Genomic DNA, 15,960 nt, shown 5'->3' with positions numbered 1-15,960 from the left:
AAAAGAAGAAGAAGAAGATTCTCTGATTCCTCCCCACAGAGAGTGTCCTAGGCCACTTGGGCATAAGGGCTTTTTAACATGCGCAGCCTCGCACTAAGTGCTTCGTCTGCTGCTTCATTTCACCTATGCAAGCTTTTGGAAGCAGAGCTCATCCCTCTATATGGGTCAGGACCAAGCTCAGCAGGGGGAGGTCACTGCCAGCTCCCCCCTGCCCCGGGCCAGTAAGTGGCAGGCTTGGGGTTTGCACCACCCAGACTCTGTCGTCTACCTGGAGCCCCAGCTCGTGGCTGTCACTCTAATCCTTACAGTTGGGACGTTGGGCTCCTTGCCACCTGCCTGCCCAAGTCCCGGCTGCCTCGGGAGGGCGCTGCTCCTGCTGGCGCCCTGGGCCGGGCTAGATCCTGCTGGGCTCAAAGCCAGTGGGAGCGGCTGGGGCAGGGCCCGGATTCTCGGATCCTCAGCTTCTTGGCAACCTGTGTGACTCAGTGGGCTGGTAAAAGGGCCGGCAGGCGGGCAGCCAGCACGGGGGAGCCCTGCGGTGAGTGATCAACAGCCAGAGGAGCTGACTGCTGGGTTACTGTCCTGCCTGGGGCGGAGCCAAGCCTCAGCTGCCAAAATAAGCAGGGCCCCTCTCCCCCTTTCTCCCTCCCAGCTCCCCTGGCAGAGGCTTCCTTCCTGTGGCTCCACGGGTCCTGGGGTCCCCAGGTCTCCCCAGCCTGGAAGAGGGGCCAGAGGCTCCCCGATTGGACATGTAGCTTCCACAGCCACTCAGGCTCTGGCCCCCGTTGGCCCTCCCGGAAAGAACAGGGAGAGAATCACCCTGGCTCTTATTATAAAAAGGCTGGGAATAGCAGCCTCAAAGCCAGACTGCTGTGTGGCTTTGGGTGAGTTTGATGCCAGCTCTGAGCTTCTGTCCCCAAGCACACCTGCCACCTGCCTCCCACGTTGTGACAATTGAATGATAGCCACTGGCACATCTGTGAGTAGTAGAAATATGGGGGTCCTAGACTCCGGTTCTGGCACTGAGCCAGGGGTGGGGGAGGTGACAGCATCTCCAGCTGGGGTCCATACTGGGGACAGGCCACCCACCCTGCTGACGGGGACCTAACAGCCCCAAGCCGGTCTGTGAGGCCCAGAACAAATCCACGCTGACCCAGTGCAGAGGAGAGGAGAGCAAGCTGCCCTGGGGACTGGACAGCCCTAGGCATGTCCCTGGACTTGGCACCTACCTGCTGTGCAGCCGCAGGCAAGTTGTTTGCCCTCTCTGGGCCTCGATCTTCTCAGTTTTACAGTGGAAATAATTAGCGCGGCTTCATCTGTTTCACAGATGCTGGGTGGAAAGGTGCTTTGTCCCATGGAGGAGAACAAAAGGCAGGACCAGGCTGTGTTCTGGGGGGGACGAGGGGGCATCAGGAGGCACTTCGGTGGCTTCTCAGTGTGGACCTTGCCTTTGGGCTGTACGTTTGCCCTGCCCTGGTGCCTCGGAGTCTCCGTCAGACCTGAAGCAGGAAGGGTGCCACCCGCACATGTGCACAGGCGTGCGTGTGCACACACAGACCTAAACCTCTTTCCTGGCTTCTGGGGGTGGGTGGCTGGGTCACGGGCCTACCCGTCTGCGGCATCACCCAGAGCCGGGCTGCTGGTGACTGCATGCAGAGCGACTTGCTAATGGGCCTCAGGTTCCCAGAAACAAGAGGGCCACCCCCTGTCCCCAGCAGGACCCCGAGTCAGGTCAGGAGGCTGCAGGAAAGAGGAGCAGAGACTGGCCCCGGGCCTCTCCTGTCTGCTTCCTGGACAGGATGTTATGCTGAGTAAACAGCTTCGAGGGGAGTCACGGCTCGGGCTGAGTCACAGCTCCTAGCGACAACCACGCCGTGTTTATAAACAGTGGGCCTCGCACCAACCAGGGCTTGCTCTCCCCCCCACCCCGCCCCGCTGGAGCCTGGACAGGGTGAGAGGACCCCAGATGGGGGATCAGCAGACCCCAGAATCCCTCCCCCACCCAAAGGGCGTGATTCTGAGTGCGCGTCTGTGTGTACACGTGTGTCCCCAAGTGGGGCTTTGCTGTGTCTGGGCTTGTGTGTGTGTGGCTGGCTGGGTTCCTTGTTCCAGGGCCACCTGCGTGGTGGGCAGAGCGCTGTGCGACTGTTTGCAGGTCACATGACCTCGGTGTCCTGGGACACGTGTGAGGTCCAGGTAGCATCTCCCGGGCTGGTGTGACTGTTCCTGAGGCCGTGCCCACCCAGAGCGCCACGCACAGTAGGGGCACAGGAAGCGGAGGGCAGGCGGGGTGCAGGTGGATCACCCCTAACCGTTGTCCCTGGCCCTGGAGCCCTGGCTCTCCACGGCTGCCCTCCGTTCCAGGCTGTGACAGTGATGAGCTGCACCATGTGGCGACACGAGGCCGGCAGGGAACAAAGGCGCCTCTGCTCTCCCCCAGGCGGGTGGGAGGGGGGGGGTGTACCCTGCCCTCCCCTCCCCCCTGGCCCCGCCTCCTCAGGGCTCCTGCATTTCTTGCCTGCAGCTGGTCCTGTCCTGCCTCCTGGCTGTGACTTAAGTCCTAGGCCTTCCCAGCAGCTCAGGGCCCACTGCTCTGGGGCAGCCCTGCCTGCCTGGCCTGGCTCCCAAAGGAATGGCCCTGAGGCCGGGCTCACCCATACAGGAGGCTGGGAGGCGAGGGTCCTTGGGAAAGAGCCCAGGGAGCCTCGAATGGCGCTCAGCGGCTGTGGGAGGCAGGGGTGCCCCCTCGCAGGGAGCCTGGCACTGGGGAAATGCACAATAAATGCAACAACTGCTTGTCAAATCAAAGGCACTAACAAACACACAGACACACCTAACGGGGCAGCCTGGTTCCCTATTGGTTCCTGTAACCCCGCCCCCACTTCCTCCCAGGGCCTCTTGAAGTTCCCCCCACCCCCAAATATGTTCACAGGGCTGGAAAGGCTTCCCTAACCCCCACCCCCCCACCCCCCAGCCTGCTGATCCCTGCCTCAACCCTGGGCCTGGGAGCTGGGAGGCCCTCCCCCATTTCACCCAGTGTTCCAAGGGCTAGGGGGAGCTCACCGGTCCAGGTACAGGGCAGCCAGACCACATCAAGGGGTGCCCGAGGTTGCTCGGCCAGTCCGCGGGGAACACGGGGTGTGGGGGGGGCAGAGGCCGAGGGTGGGTGGCCCGGGCACCTGGAGCTGTCTCCCTCTTCTGCTGCCCCTGCCTCTCCTCCTGGCATCTGCACGGGGCCTCCCCCATAAGACTGAGCACCTGGGGGAGCCCTGCCAGCCTGTCCTGGGGAAAGTGGACCAGTGTGTCTGCCAGCCCTCCCGGCCTCCCCTCTCATGGGACCAGGGTTGCCTCGCGGTGCCCCACGAACGTTTGCTGCTCTTCGACAAACACATCCAAGTTCTCCCCTGGCATCCGGTTCAGGGTACACGCTGAGCACCCGATAGACCTCAGGCTGCTGTCTGGAGCTTGTCCTTGGAGGGGGAGCCAGGCTACAGCACTCCTGGTGCGGGGGCCATAGCCACCAACCTTCACCCAGGGGGAATTTCACACCAGGCCCTGGGGCAGGTGCAAGACCAAGGGAGCCGGTCAGAATGCAGGTCTGCCAAGTGTATTGCAGGAACCAGGCCTGTGCAGAGTTCTTGTCGAGCCGTCCAGGGTCCTCGTGTCCATTTTACAGATGAGGAAACCAAGGCCATTAAGTCACTAGCCCAGAGTCCCAGAACTGCTAAGAGAGAACCCAGTCACCTCCGCTGTTTCTCTAAGGTGCAGGTTAAGTGTCACCATGCACGGAAGGGCCAGGGTGGCGGGGGAGAAAGCAGGCGGGGTCTGAGGGGAGGTGGGCCTGGGCTGGTGGTCACCCTGAGTGAGTGGGGGGACCTGAGGGCTGGGGACAGAGAGGACTTTGGATCCTCCTGTGCGTGGGACAGAAAGAAGGCTTTGGAGGGATTTCAGTGCAGCGGAGATGCACCGTGCTCTGGCTGCAGGTGGGAGAGTGGGCACGCGGAGGCAGGAGGTGGCCTCAGGGTCCAGCTGGAACCCCCTACCCAGAGGCCTGCCCACGTCCTTTGGAGAATCCCCACCCCCCAGGGACTCCTAACCTGAATCATTTCTTCTATGAAAGAAACCCTCCTGCCCCAGAGGAGCGCGAGGGGGGAATTCAAATGCCCCTGTAGGCTGCACCCCCCGCCCCCTAACGGATCAGGAAATAGGCCCCCGAGAAGAGGAACCTGCAAGTCCCACAGGGAGGCAGTGCCCGGCGGTGGCAGGAACCAGGTCTCGGTTCCTGGCCTCCGAGCTGCCTGCTTCGTCGCGTCCCCTGCTCCCCGCAAAGCCACCGGAAGAGGATGTGCAACGCTCACTCGCTCTCAGAGAGGCAGAGTGAGTGCTGGCGGGGCTCGGTGCCAGGGCGGCATGCTGGGCCCCCGCCACCCCGCCAGGGCCTGGGGGCCTGATGTGCCTGCGGGCCGGCTCCGGAGCCCCCGTCCAGCCGCCTCTCCCCTCGGCCTCTGTGATCCTGTGCACCCCGCCGGCTGCCCACCAGGATCCCAGGAGGGTAAGGAAGTGGTCCCGCCTCTTGGCTTCTAGATCACCCTGGCATCTCGGGGGTTTGGGATCCGAGCCCTGAACGCAGATGGAAGGAGGCGGGGGTGTGGGCTTTGCCGAGATGCGGGCAGGCCCGGCACCTGCGTTCTCCCTCTGACTTCTCCGGCAAGTCCCTGCTCCCCGGGGCCTCAGTTTTTCCTTTCGTCAGATGGATGGGTCGGACTCATCCCGTAGCTTCCAATGTCTGGTTTGCAGAGAGATAAGGAAAATGGAGACCAGGCGTGAGCTTTTCTAAAAGCCAATCTTCCTCGTTTAACGACTGCCTGTTTTTCTGATTGTGGGCCCTCCTAGTCACTTTCGGCGGGGTCTTTTCTGAAATGACGACGGTGGTGGTGATAGTATTTCTTGTTGAACTGCCCTACTTGGCAAAATAAACACTTGCCAACTGTAGGTTGGTCCCCACTGTTTAAACCTGAATCCCCTGTCTGGGCACCGGCGGTGGCGGAGCCCTGAGAGCTCAGTGGCAGGGAGAGCTTCCGGAGTGAGACGGTGGCTTAGAGTAATCAGGGTCTCCTGCCCGCCCCCCCCCCCACCGCAGTGCCTGGCTGGGCTCCCACCCCCTGATGGCCCCGCTGGCCACAAACCCTGCTTAATCTCTGTGACTTGTGCCTGCCACCTTTTCTGACTCTGGGTGGTGGTGAGTCCTCCTCCCCCACCCCTGCCCCAGGCAGGGGGAATGGGGAGGGGGCCTGGGGTGTTGGAGGACACAGCTGGGCCCACCGCAGGTGGGCAGGTCTGAGCTGGAGCTACTGGCCCGGCCCAGGACAGAGCCCCGTCCTCCCATCCTTGGCTGGCCTGAGGCCTGGTATGAGCGGGAATTCCTGGCCCTGTTCGTCACAGGAGCAGGTATGACAGCCACACGGGTGACACCAGGCCTAGGCACTCGGGTGCCCGACTCCACTGGGGCTGGTGGCCGGGCAGGCACACTGGCAGAGGGCCTCCCTGGGAGCCCAGCCCCGGCCCGGCTCCTGCCGCTCCATGGCCCGGGAAGCCAGGCCCGCTGAGCCCAGGGCCAGGAAGGGCTGGGTGTTCTTTGCCTGTGTCTCCGTGGTGACTGCCAGGCGCTGGGCCATCGCCCGACGTGCTGCTCTCCAGAGCCCCACGCCTTTGCCGACGACACCTCTGCTGGCACCAACCACCGAGGTGAGTTTCCAGGGCGACCGGTGCCTCTGCAGAGAGGCTGGCTAGGTCACGGCCAAGGCCCTCAGCTTCCTCCTCTCCCGTCAGAACTGGTTGAGGGAGTTTGGCCTGAAGCTGCCAGCGGAGGTTGTGTCTCTGTTCTGGGCGTGAGAGGGGAGTTGGGGGGGTGCGCTGCTGCTGGTACCCTGATACCCGCGTGTGCCCACCAGGCCCGCCTGTCTGCCTGCTCCCCGCCCGGGCGGGAGGGGTGGCTGGGGGCCGTCGGAGCGGCTCCAGGTCCTTCGGTGCTTCTCAGATTGCAAAGCGCCTTTGTGCATTGTTTTCCCCTCCGCTCTCCTGAGAGCCAGGTGGTGCCGGTAACAGTACTGTTCCTATTATTAGTATTGTCATCCCCATTTTACTGATGGAGAAACTGAGGCTCAGGGAGGTGAAACTGGAGCTAGGAAGGTGCATAGCAGGGGTTGGAACACAAACCTGGGCTCTGCGTCTTAAGAGAGAGTTTCCCAAACCTCCAGCCCCCCCACCCCCCCGGCCGTGTGTGCCCAGCGCTCGGCCGCTGTGGGCTCTGTAACAGACGGGACCCTCTGGTCTGACTCTGTTTCCCTGTCTGACCTCCCCCTTGTTATTCTCGTGTTTCAGGCTCCCTCTGGAGTCTCAGCCTCCGTTTCCCCCTGTTTGTGTCCCCTCCCATTTTTTTCTTCCTCTCTCCTCTTCTGTGCCCTCACATCAGGCTCGTCCTATGTTGGACTGGAGGGCTTTGGGGTGTCCAGGGTCCCTCGGGGGGCCCGGCACTGAGCGCTCTGGGGGTGGAGGACAGTTGTCAGAGTGGAGCCTGGTCTCACTCTGTGGATCCCAGCGACCCTGGACTTGGCGTGTGGTCCCTTGAGGACTCCCCCCGCAGCATCCCAGAGTCAGGGGCCATGAGCACCCCTCTCCAGGAGGACGGGGAGGCTCCACAGCCAGCTCCCAGCAGATCCAGAACAATTGGCACCCCAGCCCTGATCCTCACAGCTCTGGGCACTCGTGTGTCTTGTTCCAGGTCCGCCCTGGGACAGCAGCGCCCTGTGAGGTCAGAGATTTGGGGTCATGGTGAGATCAGACCTCTCCACCCAGGATGGTCCCCTGGCTGTTCGGGAGCTTCATTTCCCACCTCTAGACCATCTCTGAGCCTGGCTTCCGGCCCGTGGGGACTCCCTGTTCTCCCAAGGGGGAGGAGGCCCCTGGAAGTTCCCAGGAGCCAGCGGCAGAGGGGGTGGTGCCCAGCTGTGCCAACACCTCCCACACTCAGCCCAGGTGCGTCACCTCCTGCCAAGGTGTGGGCTCATCCACCCACAGAGGGCTGCCCGGGGACCCAGGCAGCCAGGAATGGTGACATCAGGCCAGGGAAGTGACGAAGGAGCCGGGCCAGGCCACGCCCCCTCCACGGCGTCCCCAGGCTCTAAAAATAGGCCACAAGAGCCAGATGGAGTGACCTCCACCTGCCCGGTGAGAGGTGAAAGCTTTTCCACCAAGGCCCGACCTAAGGCTGGTACCTGGCTGCTCTTCCTCGCTCCCTCCATCACCTTGGCCGAGCCCGGCTTGGGGGAGGTGATGGCCAAGGCCCTTGTCACCTGGACGCTGCCGGGAGCCTGGTTCTCATGCTGAGCCACTGTGTGCCTGGCGGGCCTCCCCAGAGTGCCACCCTGGGCTCACACCCATTCCCGGGGACCCTGTGAATGGGGCATCACGTGCCAGGCCAAGAGGTAGAGGAAAGTGGGAAGCCTGGGCCAGGCAGAGAGGGGCTGGCTCGAGGCACTGGGGTCTGAGGCCATTCTGTGGGAGACTCACCGGGCGTGGCAAGGGAGGTCCTCAGTGATGCCAGCTGGGGCCACACCAGCAGTTGGTCTTTTGTCCGAGGACAAAGGAGGTGGGGGGCTTTGAAGAGTCAGGACCCCTCTGGCTGCTGGGCATCGGGGGGACCAATGGTGGGTGGCAGTGGGAAATAAAAGTGTCTCCAGAGATTTGGCCTGAGCACACCTTTCTCTTAAACCAGAGGTGGCTTCTCAGGGGCCCTGAGCCAGGGAGTGACGGGAAGCCCAGTGGAGTCCTGGCCCAGCTGGAGAGGACAGCCACCGGCCAGCTCCCACCCAGCCTCCTGTCGCTAGAGAATGCAGAGCCGGTGTGGCTGGGTAGTTTGAAGTTACGGGAGCAGCCGGAAACGTGGACTTTTATATGAAGTCACCTGACCTTTTACTGTTGGCTCAAAAATTGCAAAACATTTTGTCAGCCAAGCCAAACACACGTGTGGGCTAGATTTGGCCTGGTTCTCTTCCCGGCTGTCAGCGACAACCTGTCTTTTAAGCTTCCTGTGGAAGGAGCATCCCGCCTGCGGGAGCGATCTGTACAGGGATGTTGTCTGGGGTCCCTTGTGACCCTGGGGAGGGATGGATGCACCTCCCCAGGGAAAGGTTGCGAACCTGGGATGGCCGGGGGCAGGATGAGCTGTGAGCAGGAAGCGAGGCAGGAGCGCACCAGCGCCTAAAACTTGGAGCAGTGCTGCGTGCGCCCTCTCCCTCCATGCAGACCCTACAGGGCAAGGTTAGTGTAGCCTTGATTTCAGACCCCCAAGGTCTTGGGGGCTGCCTCCGGCCCCTCCTGAGTCCCCCATGATTCAGCTCCCGGCTGCCCACTGCCTCTGGTCCCTTGTGCCGTAAGGACGCTCTGAGCGCCTTGGGTGTAGAGGAGGGCACGTGGGACATGGCGAAGCTGGTCGGGTGTCCCTGTGCGGACCCCATGTCTGGACATTACTGTCCTCCCTCCATGGGAACCTCAGCAGCATTACAGGGTGAGCCTCAAACTGTGTCCTTTCTCTTTCTTAACTTCTGTTATGGAACATTCCAGAAGCGACACAGAAGTAGAGAAAATGGCGTGAAGGCACGCAGCTTTAATCACCATCGCGGGGCCCCTCTTGCTGCTTCTCTTACCAGCCCCACATCCTGCCCCTTCCCCACAGCAGACGATGTTCCATCCGTCAGTATTTCAGGACGAAAATCCCAGGATTGCACCCCAAAAATGGTGTCAGCTCCCATCAGATATCCAACAGTGTTCTAATAATCCCAGTTGTTCCTTAGGGGGTTTTGTTGTTTGTTTTTGTTGTTGGTTTTTTGTTTCTTTGTTTTTAACAGTTGCCCTGGAGTTCCTGTTGTGGCTCAGCAGTAATGAACCAGACTAGTATCCATGAGGATGCAGGTTTGATCCCTGGCCTCGCTCAGCGGGTTAAGGGTCCCGAATTGCCAGAGCGGCAGTGTAGGTCCCAGACGTGGCTCGGATCCCACATTGCTGTAGGCTGGCAGCTACAGCTCTCATTTGACCCCTAGCCTGGGAACCTCCATATGCCACCTGTGCGGCCCTTACAAAACAAAACAAACAAACAAAACATTTGCTCTGATTCGACCCCTAGCCTGGGGACCTCCGTATGCCACAGGTGCATCCCTAAAACCAAAAAACAAAAAACAGTCGCCTTGTTGAAATCACAAACCGGGAGTTCCCCAGTAGTTCAGCAGGTTAAGGATCCAGTGTTGTCACTGCTGTGCCTGGGGTTGCAGCTATGGTGCAGGTTTGATCCCTGGCTTGGGAGCTTTGTTTTTTTTTTTTTTTTAAATGGCTGCACCCTTGGCATGTGTAAGTTCTTGGATTGGGGATTGAATCCAGGCTTCGGTTGCGACCTACACCGCAGCTGCCGTGACGCTGGCTCTTTTAGTTCACTGTACCTGGCCGGGGACCGAACCTTCGCTTCTGCAATGACCAGAGCCACTGTAGTTGAATTTTTTTTTTTTTTTTTTTTGGTCTTTTTAGGGCCTCACCCGAGGCATATGGAGATTCCCAGGCTAGGGGTCGAATCAGAGCTGTAGCCGCCCGGCTACGCCAGAGCCACAGCAACGCCAGATCTGAGCCACATCTGCAACCTACACCACAGCTCACGGCAACGCCAGATCCTTAACCCACTCAGAGGGGCCAGGGATCAAACCTGCATCCTCACGGATACTAGTCAGGTTCATTAACCACTGAGCCAAGACAGGAACGCCTGCAGTTGGATTCTTAACACACTGTGCCACAGCAGGAACTCCGGCCTAGGAACTTCTGCCTGCTGCGGAGAGGTTAAAAAAAAAGTGCAACCCAGAACCCACACGTTGCATTTGGTTATAGTACGTCCTACCTTTCTTTCACTCTACATTTCCCCCTGAAATGTATTTGTTGAAGAAACCGGGCGGTTTGTCCTGTGGAGAGTCCCACAGTCTGGAATTTGGGGGAGGGGGTGTATCCTCATATGTGTTCCTCTGTCACCTGTAATTCCCCCAAAGGGTCATTCCATGCAGTGGCCTGGTTAGATTCAGGGTAGGTTTTTGGCAGGAGCACTTCCAGGGGTGGCTCTGTGTTCTCCCATCAGGTGGCACCCACCGTCCTGAGGGTCCCTTATCTTTTGGGCCAGTGAGCTCCCTGACAGCTTTCGGGCAGGATTGTGAGGGGAGGCGCTGGAGGGCCAGGGCGAGTGCTTTGCCCACGGGAGGTGCCCTGTTGCTAACAGCCTGGGGCAGAGTCTCCACCTGCCTGCCCAGCGTCTCCACCTGTGCACAGTGCTTTACCTGCGAAGCCTCCTTAGGTATGCCCTCTTCGCTAAATGGCAGGGGGGAGGGGGGACTGAGCCTTGGAGATATTGTGAGTTGTAAAGCGGGGCAGGGAGGGTGGCGGGTGGCAGGGAGGGAGGGTCACACAGTAAGAAAGGGGTGGAGCTGAGCTTCAAACCTGGGCATTTCAGCGTCAGAACCTGTCCTCCACGCTACACGGCCACTCTGGGAACTAGGCTGTTTGTGTGTGTGCGTGCTCGTGTGTGCATGCAGCTGCAGCAGTGGGTAAGCTTGCCAGGAACCCGGGAGGGGAGCCCCAAAGCAAGGGTGAACAAGGCAGAGAGGGGCAGACACTGACCAGAGGGACCCCCGCCACCGCCTCCCCCTACAGATGATGTCCAGGTGGTTGGCTAGGTGGCAGCCTGGCCGGCTGCGTTGGTGCAGAGGGTAGGGATGGAATGCCACCGTCCTCACCTGTCCAGCCTGCTTGGACTCTCCTAATCCCGGCCCCTTGACCTTCACAGTCAGAGAGGTGGTGACACTGGCACACTCAGGGTCACTTGGCTTTCCTGGCCCCCTTCCTCAGCTATAAAATAGGCACGAGCTTGCTTGCGGGCCCCTCCCTGGAAGAAAGATAAAGGGAGCAGGTGCTGGATTCCCCAGGCACTGAGAGCCTGGCCTCGGGAGAAGGAGTGGAGAAGCTTCTAGCCCGAGGCAGCGGCCAGGGCCCAAGTGACCCCTCAGTTGCTCCTGGAGGACCTCCTTCCTCTAAATACGCCCCACCCACCTCGCCCTCCCCCGGGGCTTCCCAAACAGCCTTCTACGGTCTCCACCCCAAGCCAGATCTACCTGCTACAAAAACAAAAACCAAAACGCAGCTTTTATTATCATCATCACGTGCATGTGATTACCAAACTATTTTAGAAAAAAAACAGCACATTCTGAGAAGTACAAAGAAAAAAATGTGTAGCCCTGCCCAGAAAGAACCCTGTTACTTTTGCAACGTAGGTCCCTCTCGGCCTAAGCACGCACCTTACCGTCACCTTTGGAAAAGCAATTGCCCTGCGATTCTGACTTCACAGTGGTAGCTGAGCATCTGTCTGCATCATGCTCAGCCTGTGGTGTGTAATGGCACATGGCACGCGGGGACCTGCCTGTGAGTCAGCGTGGGGTGTTTGAGTTGTAATCGAGGTTTCCATCGACATCCTTGTATAGAAATCCGGGCTGGTCTCGTTAAAGGGCACGATCATTTTTCATGCCCTTAATGGAAATCGCCGAATTGTTTTCCATGCGTCTTTGCCAAGGCCTTGCCTGGTGCTTGATGGAGGACCACCTGGCAGGTGCTCAAGCCACCCAGGTGGGCACGTGAGTGGGAGGGAGCTGCTGGGGCCCCGCTGTCCATGGAGACCTGAGGCTTGGCACACAGTGGGTGCCCGAGATAGGCTTACGGAATGTGTAGTCCTGGACCTGCCTTCTCATTTGATGGACGGGAAGCGAGGCCCAGAGGTTTGGAACCCATGCTGGGGAGGTTGGTGGCATTGCCAGGGCTGCTAGCAGTGATCGCAGGCCTCTGTGAGGGCCATGGGCTGAGGCCAGGGCACTGTGTTGGTGTGAAAGAGCGGTCCTGTTCATTCAGTGGTCTACTCGTCCCCTCTCTGCTTCCTCCGCAGCCCTCAGCATCCCTGCCTTACCCTGACGAAGGCCCTGAGATCCTCAGCGCCCAAGTTACCAGTGCCTCCAGCTGACCCGGCCAATGGCAGGTGCTCGGCTGGCATGTGTCCCTCTCGATCCCTCACTCTTAAATGTTTGTAGGCCCCAACCTGGTGATGCCTGGCCTGGGCTCGTCCCTGTCACCCCCAAGACTGCCCCTCCTCCATGGCTTCCTTTCCGCCTGTCCCTCCTCGGAGCAGCCTTAGGGCTCGGAGAACGCTCGGAGGACCCGGTCACCGGTCCAGGACTCAGGAGCACACAGCCAGGCACAGGCACCTGTACATCAGTGACCCAGTGGGATCCTCTCGGATCCTCTGAGGCTCAGAGAGGTTAAGCAACTTGCCCGAGGCCACGGCGCTAGGGAGGGGCTTAAATGGAATTTGTAGGAGGAGGTGGGGACCCGCCGCTTGGCCGCTCATCAACACGTACGCAAGTCACACCCCTACACAACATGTGCGCTGCAGCAGCGCACACACCCACACAAAGTGCCAGACTGCGGTACCCACAGCCCCACCGCACTCGCTGCACGCGCCCTCCCTGGGACGCCAACAGCCCGCACGCCCGCCGGGGCGCGCCCCTCCGGCGTCTCTGGCCCCGCCCCTTCAGCCCCGGCCCCGCCCCCCTGGCCCGGGCCCCGCCCCCTGCCCCGCCCCCGGGCTGACCTCAGCGAGGCCCGGCTGCCGGCGCAGAGCGCCAGGCTGCGCCGAGCCGCGCGGGCTGCCGCCGCTCCCGCCGCGCGCCGGGCGGGCCCCCGCGCCCGCGCCCGCGCCCGCGCCGCCTCGGGTCCCGCGGCCCGGCCGGCCGCCCCCGCCGCTGCGAGCCGTCCATGGTGCAGCGCATGTGGGCCGAGGCGGCTGGGCCTGCGGGCGGCGCCGAGCCGCTGTTTCCGGGCTCCCGGCGGAGCCGCAGCGTGTGGGACGCCGTGCGCCTGGAGGTGGGCGGCCCCGACAGCTGCCCGGTGGTGCTGCACAGCTTCACGCAGCTCGACCCCGACCTGCCGCGCCTGGAGGTGGGTGAGCCAGGCGGGCCCCGCGCTCCGCCGAGCGAGGAGTGGGTGGGGGCCCAGGCGTCCTTAGCGGGTCACCCACCTCCAGTGGTTGTGGTCCCCATCCCCTGGTCCAGGGGGTTGCGGGGGAGGGTCTTTCTGCAGAAATCCCCCTTCTTGCACCAAACCCAAGGCAGCCAGGTGGATGGATGTGGGGGCTGCCGCACAGCCGGCCCAACTGTTTAGGGACCAGAACCGGGTTTTCTGGCCCCCCTCTATCCGTCCCCAAGCCGAGGCGTGCCAGCCCCGCGCCCCTGCAGCCCAGGTAGATTCGTTCCCGCGGGCAGTCACTGTCTGGGTCTGAATTTCCCAACCGCGAGGCTGGGCCGTGTTTCATCTCTGCAGCAGCCCCGGGCCTTAGGGTGTGTGGCTTCGAAATGCAAGTGGTGAACTAGTTAGTGATTAGGGTGACAAATGCCTAGAATCCACAAAGGCCTTCCAGACAGCCCCTCCCTGGGGCCAGAAGTGGACGCGATGGTCAGGGCTGCCCGGAGGAGGGGAGACAGGCCTCCAACCTGGGAGCCAGGTGCCCAGGCAGGGAGGCTGGGACAAGGGCCTCTCAGGCCAAGGAGTGACTCACTTCTTTGCTTGATTAGAAAATGAATTTGTAAGGATTTGGGAGGATTCAGAAGGGGAAATGTGCTTATCATGAAGGGGGGTAGGGGTCATGGGTGAGGGCTGGATTCCTGTTTCTAGGGTGCTCTGGGCAGCAGGGGACCCAGTGGGCCCTGGGTCCTGGGGCACAGCCGGAGGGAGGAGGGGGAGGGGGCTGCCCTCCCCCCCCACCTGACTGTGCACCTGACTCTGACTCTCTGCGGCCGAGGTAGCAGAATCCAGGGTCGGCGCTGGGACAGAGGCCGTTCCTGAGTCAGAGGGCTCTGTGCAGTTCCTCAGCCCCTGTGCTGGTTCGGGCCCCCTTGGCATCCCCCACCTCCATCTTTTTAGGGCCTGGCTCTTGTGCCTCTGTGTGTCTGTCCCCAGTACCTCGTCAGGGCCTGGATGCAGATTTGCCCAAGAACAAAGTGCATCTCCCTGCCCAGTGTAGGGGGAAGCCAAGCGGTGGAGGGAGCTCTGGGCGGCCCAGCTTAGGACCTGGGGAGACCCTCTACTCCTGAGCTTCGTGGGCGGCCTGGCCGGCATATTCCCGGACCCTCATCCACCCAGAGCTCTGGTCTTCCTTGGCAGCTGGAACAGGACCCCTGGGAGGATGGGGGTGGGGGCCTGACACCAGCCCAGCGCTCATCTGACTCTCATTACGTCTGGCAGCTCCGCGGGCTTTGTGTGCTGGAGGGTCCAGCCTGCGTGCTCACAGGGGCGGGCCGCTGGGCTGCTTCTCTCTGTCTTCCCTCTGCCCGCTCCCCCCCCCGCCCCCCGTACCTCTGCATCCCCAAGGAACCCGAGGGAGAAGCAGATCTGAGCCCGACCCCTGCCCGGGGCTCCGCCTTCTCTCCCCAGCTCTGCCTCTCCCTCTGTCTCCCCTTCTCCGTCCTGCTCTCCCTCCCTGGCCCCAGCGCTGAGATCCAGGCCGTGGCTGCTGATTAGAAATCAAAGGGGAAGCTTCTGGCTGCGACAGGAAAACCAGGGTCCTGGCAGGAGAGAAGGCCACTGCCGGAAACCGAACACAATGACCATTTACCATTGCCTGGGGGAGGGGGCGGGGAAGTCCCTGTCCCTCCTGCCAACAGCACCCCCCCATTCTGGGGCCGATTTCCTGGTCGCTGTAGCCTGCCAGAGCTGAAGCGGCTGCTGTGGTCCCTGTCGTGTCTGGAAACCACCAGGCAGTTTCTGTTTCCTTCACCCGTTCCTGTTTCCCTCCCAGGCCCCCACCCGGTCCTTCCCTCTCTGGGCCGCCAGATGTCCTTGCACATCTGGGCATCTGCTTGTCATCATATTTCTAAGCCAAGCCCCTGCTGACTCAGCTCAGCCCGCACAGTTCTGTGCTTTCTAGAGGTCACCAGGCCCCTGCCCCCGAGCCAGGCAGGAGTCCCAGAGTCTGGAGCACCTCCTGGCTGCAGACACCACCCGCTCGCTCGCTCCAGCTGGCCTCGACCCACCCTCCCGAGTGGGTGCCAGCCTCACTTTATAGGAGACCGGAGCGCAGAGGAGTGAAGTCCCTCATCTGCATGTACACACAACCAGGAGGATGCAGCCAGGATTTGAACCTGGGCTGTGTTCTCTGCTGGCGTCTACTGTGTGCAAGAGCCCCCGGGCAGCAAAGAAGCAGGGGGCCCAGCCGACAGTGAGGACGATGGAGCCTCTGTGCGGGGGACGGAACCAGGCCCCCGGCAGCCCAGAAGCCCCCATGGCGATGGATGGAGGGTAGGGGCGCTTATAGTCAGGGCCAGGTGGAAGTGCTTTGGGCCAGGAGACACTGGGGAGAGCTTCAAGGAAGAAACAAGCCCCCGGCTGGACCCTAAAGGTTTGAAATCCTAGCCAGTGCGAGCCAGCACTTTGTGGGAGGCCTTCCGCTAAGTAGCTTGCAAGCGTTCTGTGTTTTTGGTCAGATCAGCCATTGTCCATTTAACAGAGGACACGACCAAGGCACTGGAGCTTCCTTAAGTCACACAGTCTCATCGAGCTGGCAGAGGCGGGATTCCGACCCGGCAGTGTGCCTGCAAGCCCTGCACGCTGTGTGTGTGTCTGTGTGTCTGTGTGTCTGTGTGTCTGTGCGTGCGCGCACAGTGGGGTGAGGAGGGCTTTTCTGATTATGTGGAGATTCACAGGCAGATACGTTCCCTTGTTCCCTCCAGCCTCCTGGCCTCCTTCCCCGTGGTCTGGTCTCTTGATCACATGATGTGTAGGTCTCCAGTTTAACCCCCAGGGCTCATTAGCCTTAGGCCAAGAGGCTTGGCCTAAGAG

General features: G+C 61.3%; 1 protein-coding gene across 13 annotated transcripts in view; it reads left to right on the top strand.

The window, feature by feature from the left end:
* Positions 1-15,960, top strand: part of RALGDS (ral guanine nucleotide dissociation stimulator) — a 47,225-nt gene that overhangs the window by 11,198 nt on the left and 20,067 nt on the right. For 3 of the 13 annotated variants that reach the window (XM_021070944.2, XM_021070943.2, XM_021070934.2), the window contains exon 1: positions 12,745-13,065. The exons of 6 other annotated variants lie outside the window; for them this stretch is intronic. In XM_021070944.2, coding sequence (XP_020926603.1) covers positions 12,883-13,065 — 183 coding nt within the window. In that variant the 5' untranslated portion in view covers positions 12,745-12,882. Of the gene's footprint in view, positions 1-437; positions 980-4,120; positions 4,553-12,744; positions 13,066-15,960 lie in introns of those variants that run through there. 4 more of the 13 variants (XM_085000489.1, XM_021070950.2, XM_085000495.1 and 1 more) reach the window with 3 other exon arrangements.

The sequence above is a fragment of the Sus scrofa genome, chromosome 1, assembly GCF_054392235.1.
Source record: "Sus scrofa isolate SSC_HxYL_T2T_F1_AM1 chromosome 1, Sscrofa_HxYL_maternal_Yorkshire_Landrace_v2.0, whole genome shotgun sequence".
Classification (NCBI taxonomy): Eukaryota; Metazoa; Chordata; class Mammalia; order Artiodactyla; family Suidae; genus Sus; species Sus scrofa.
This window is presented reverse-complemented; position numbering and strand designations above follow the sequence as displayed.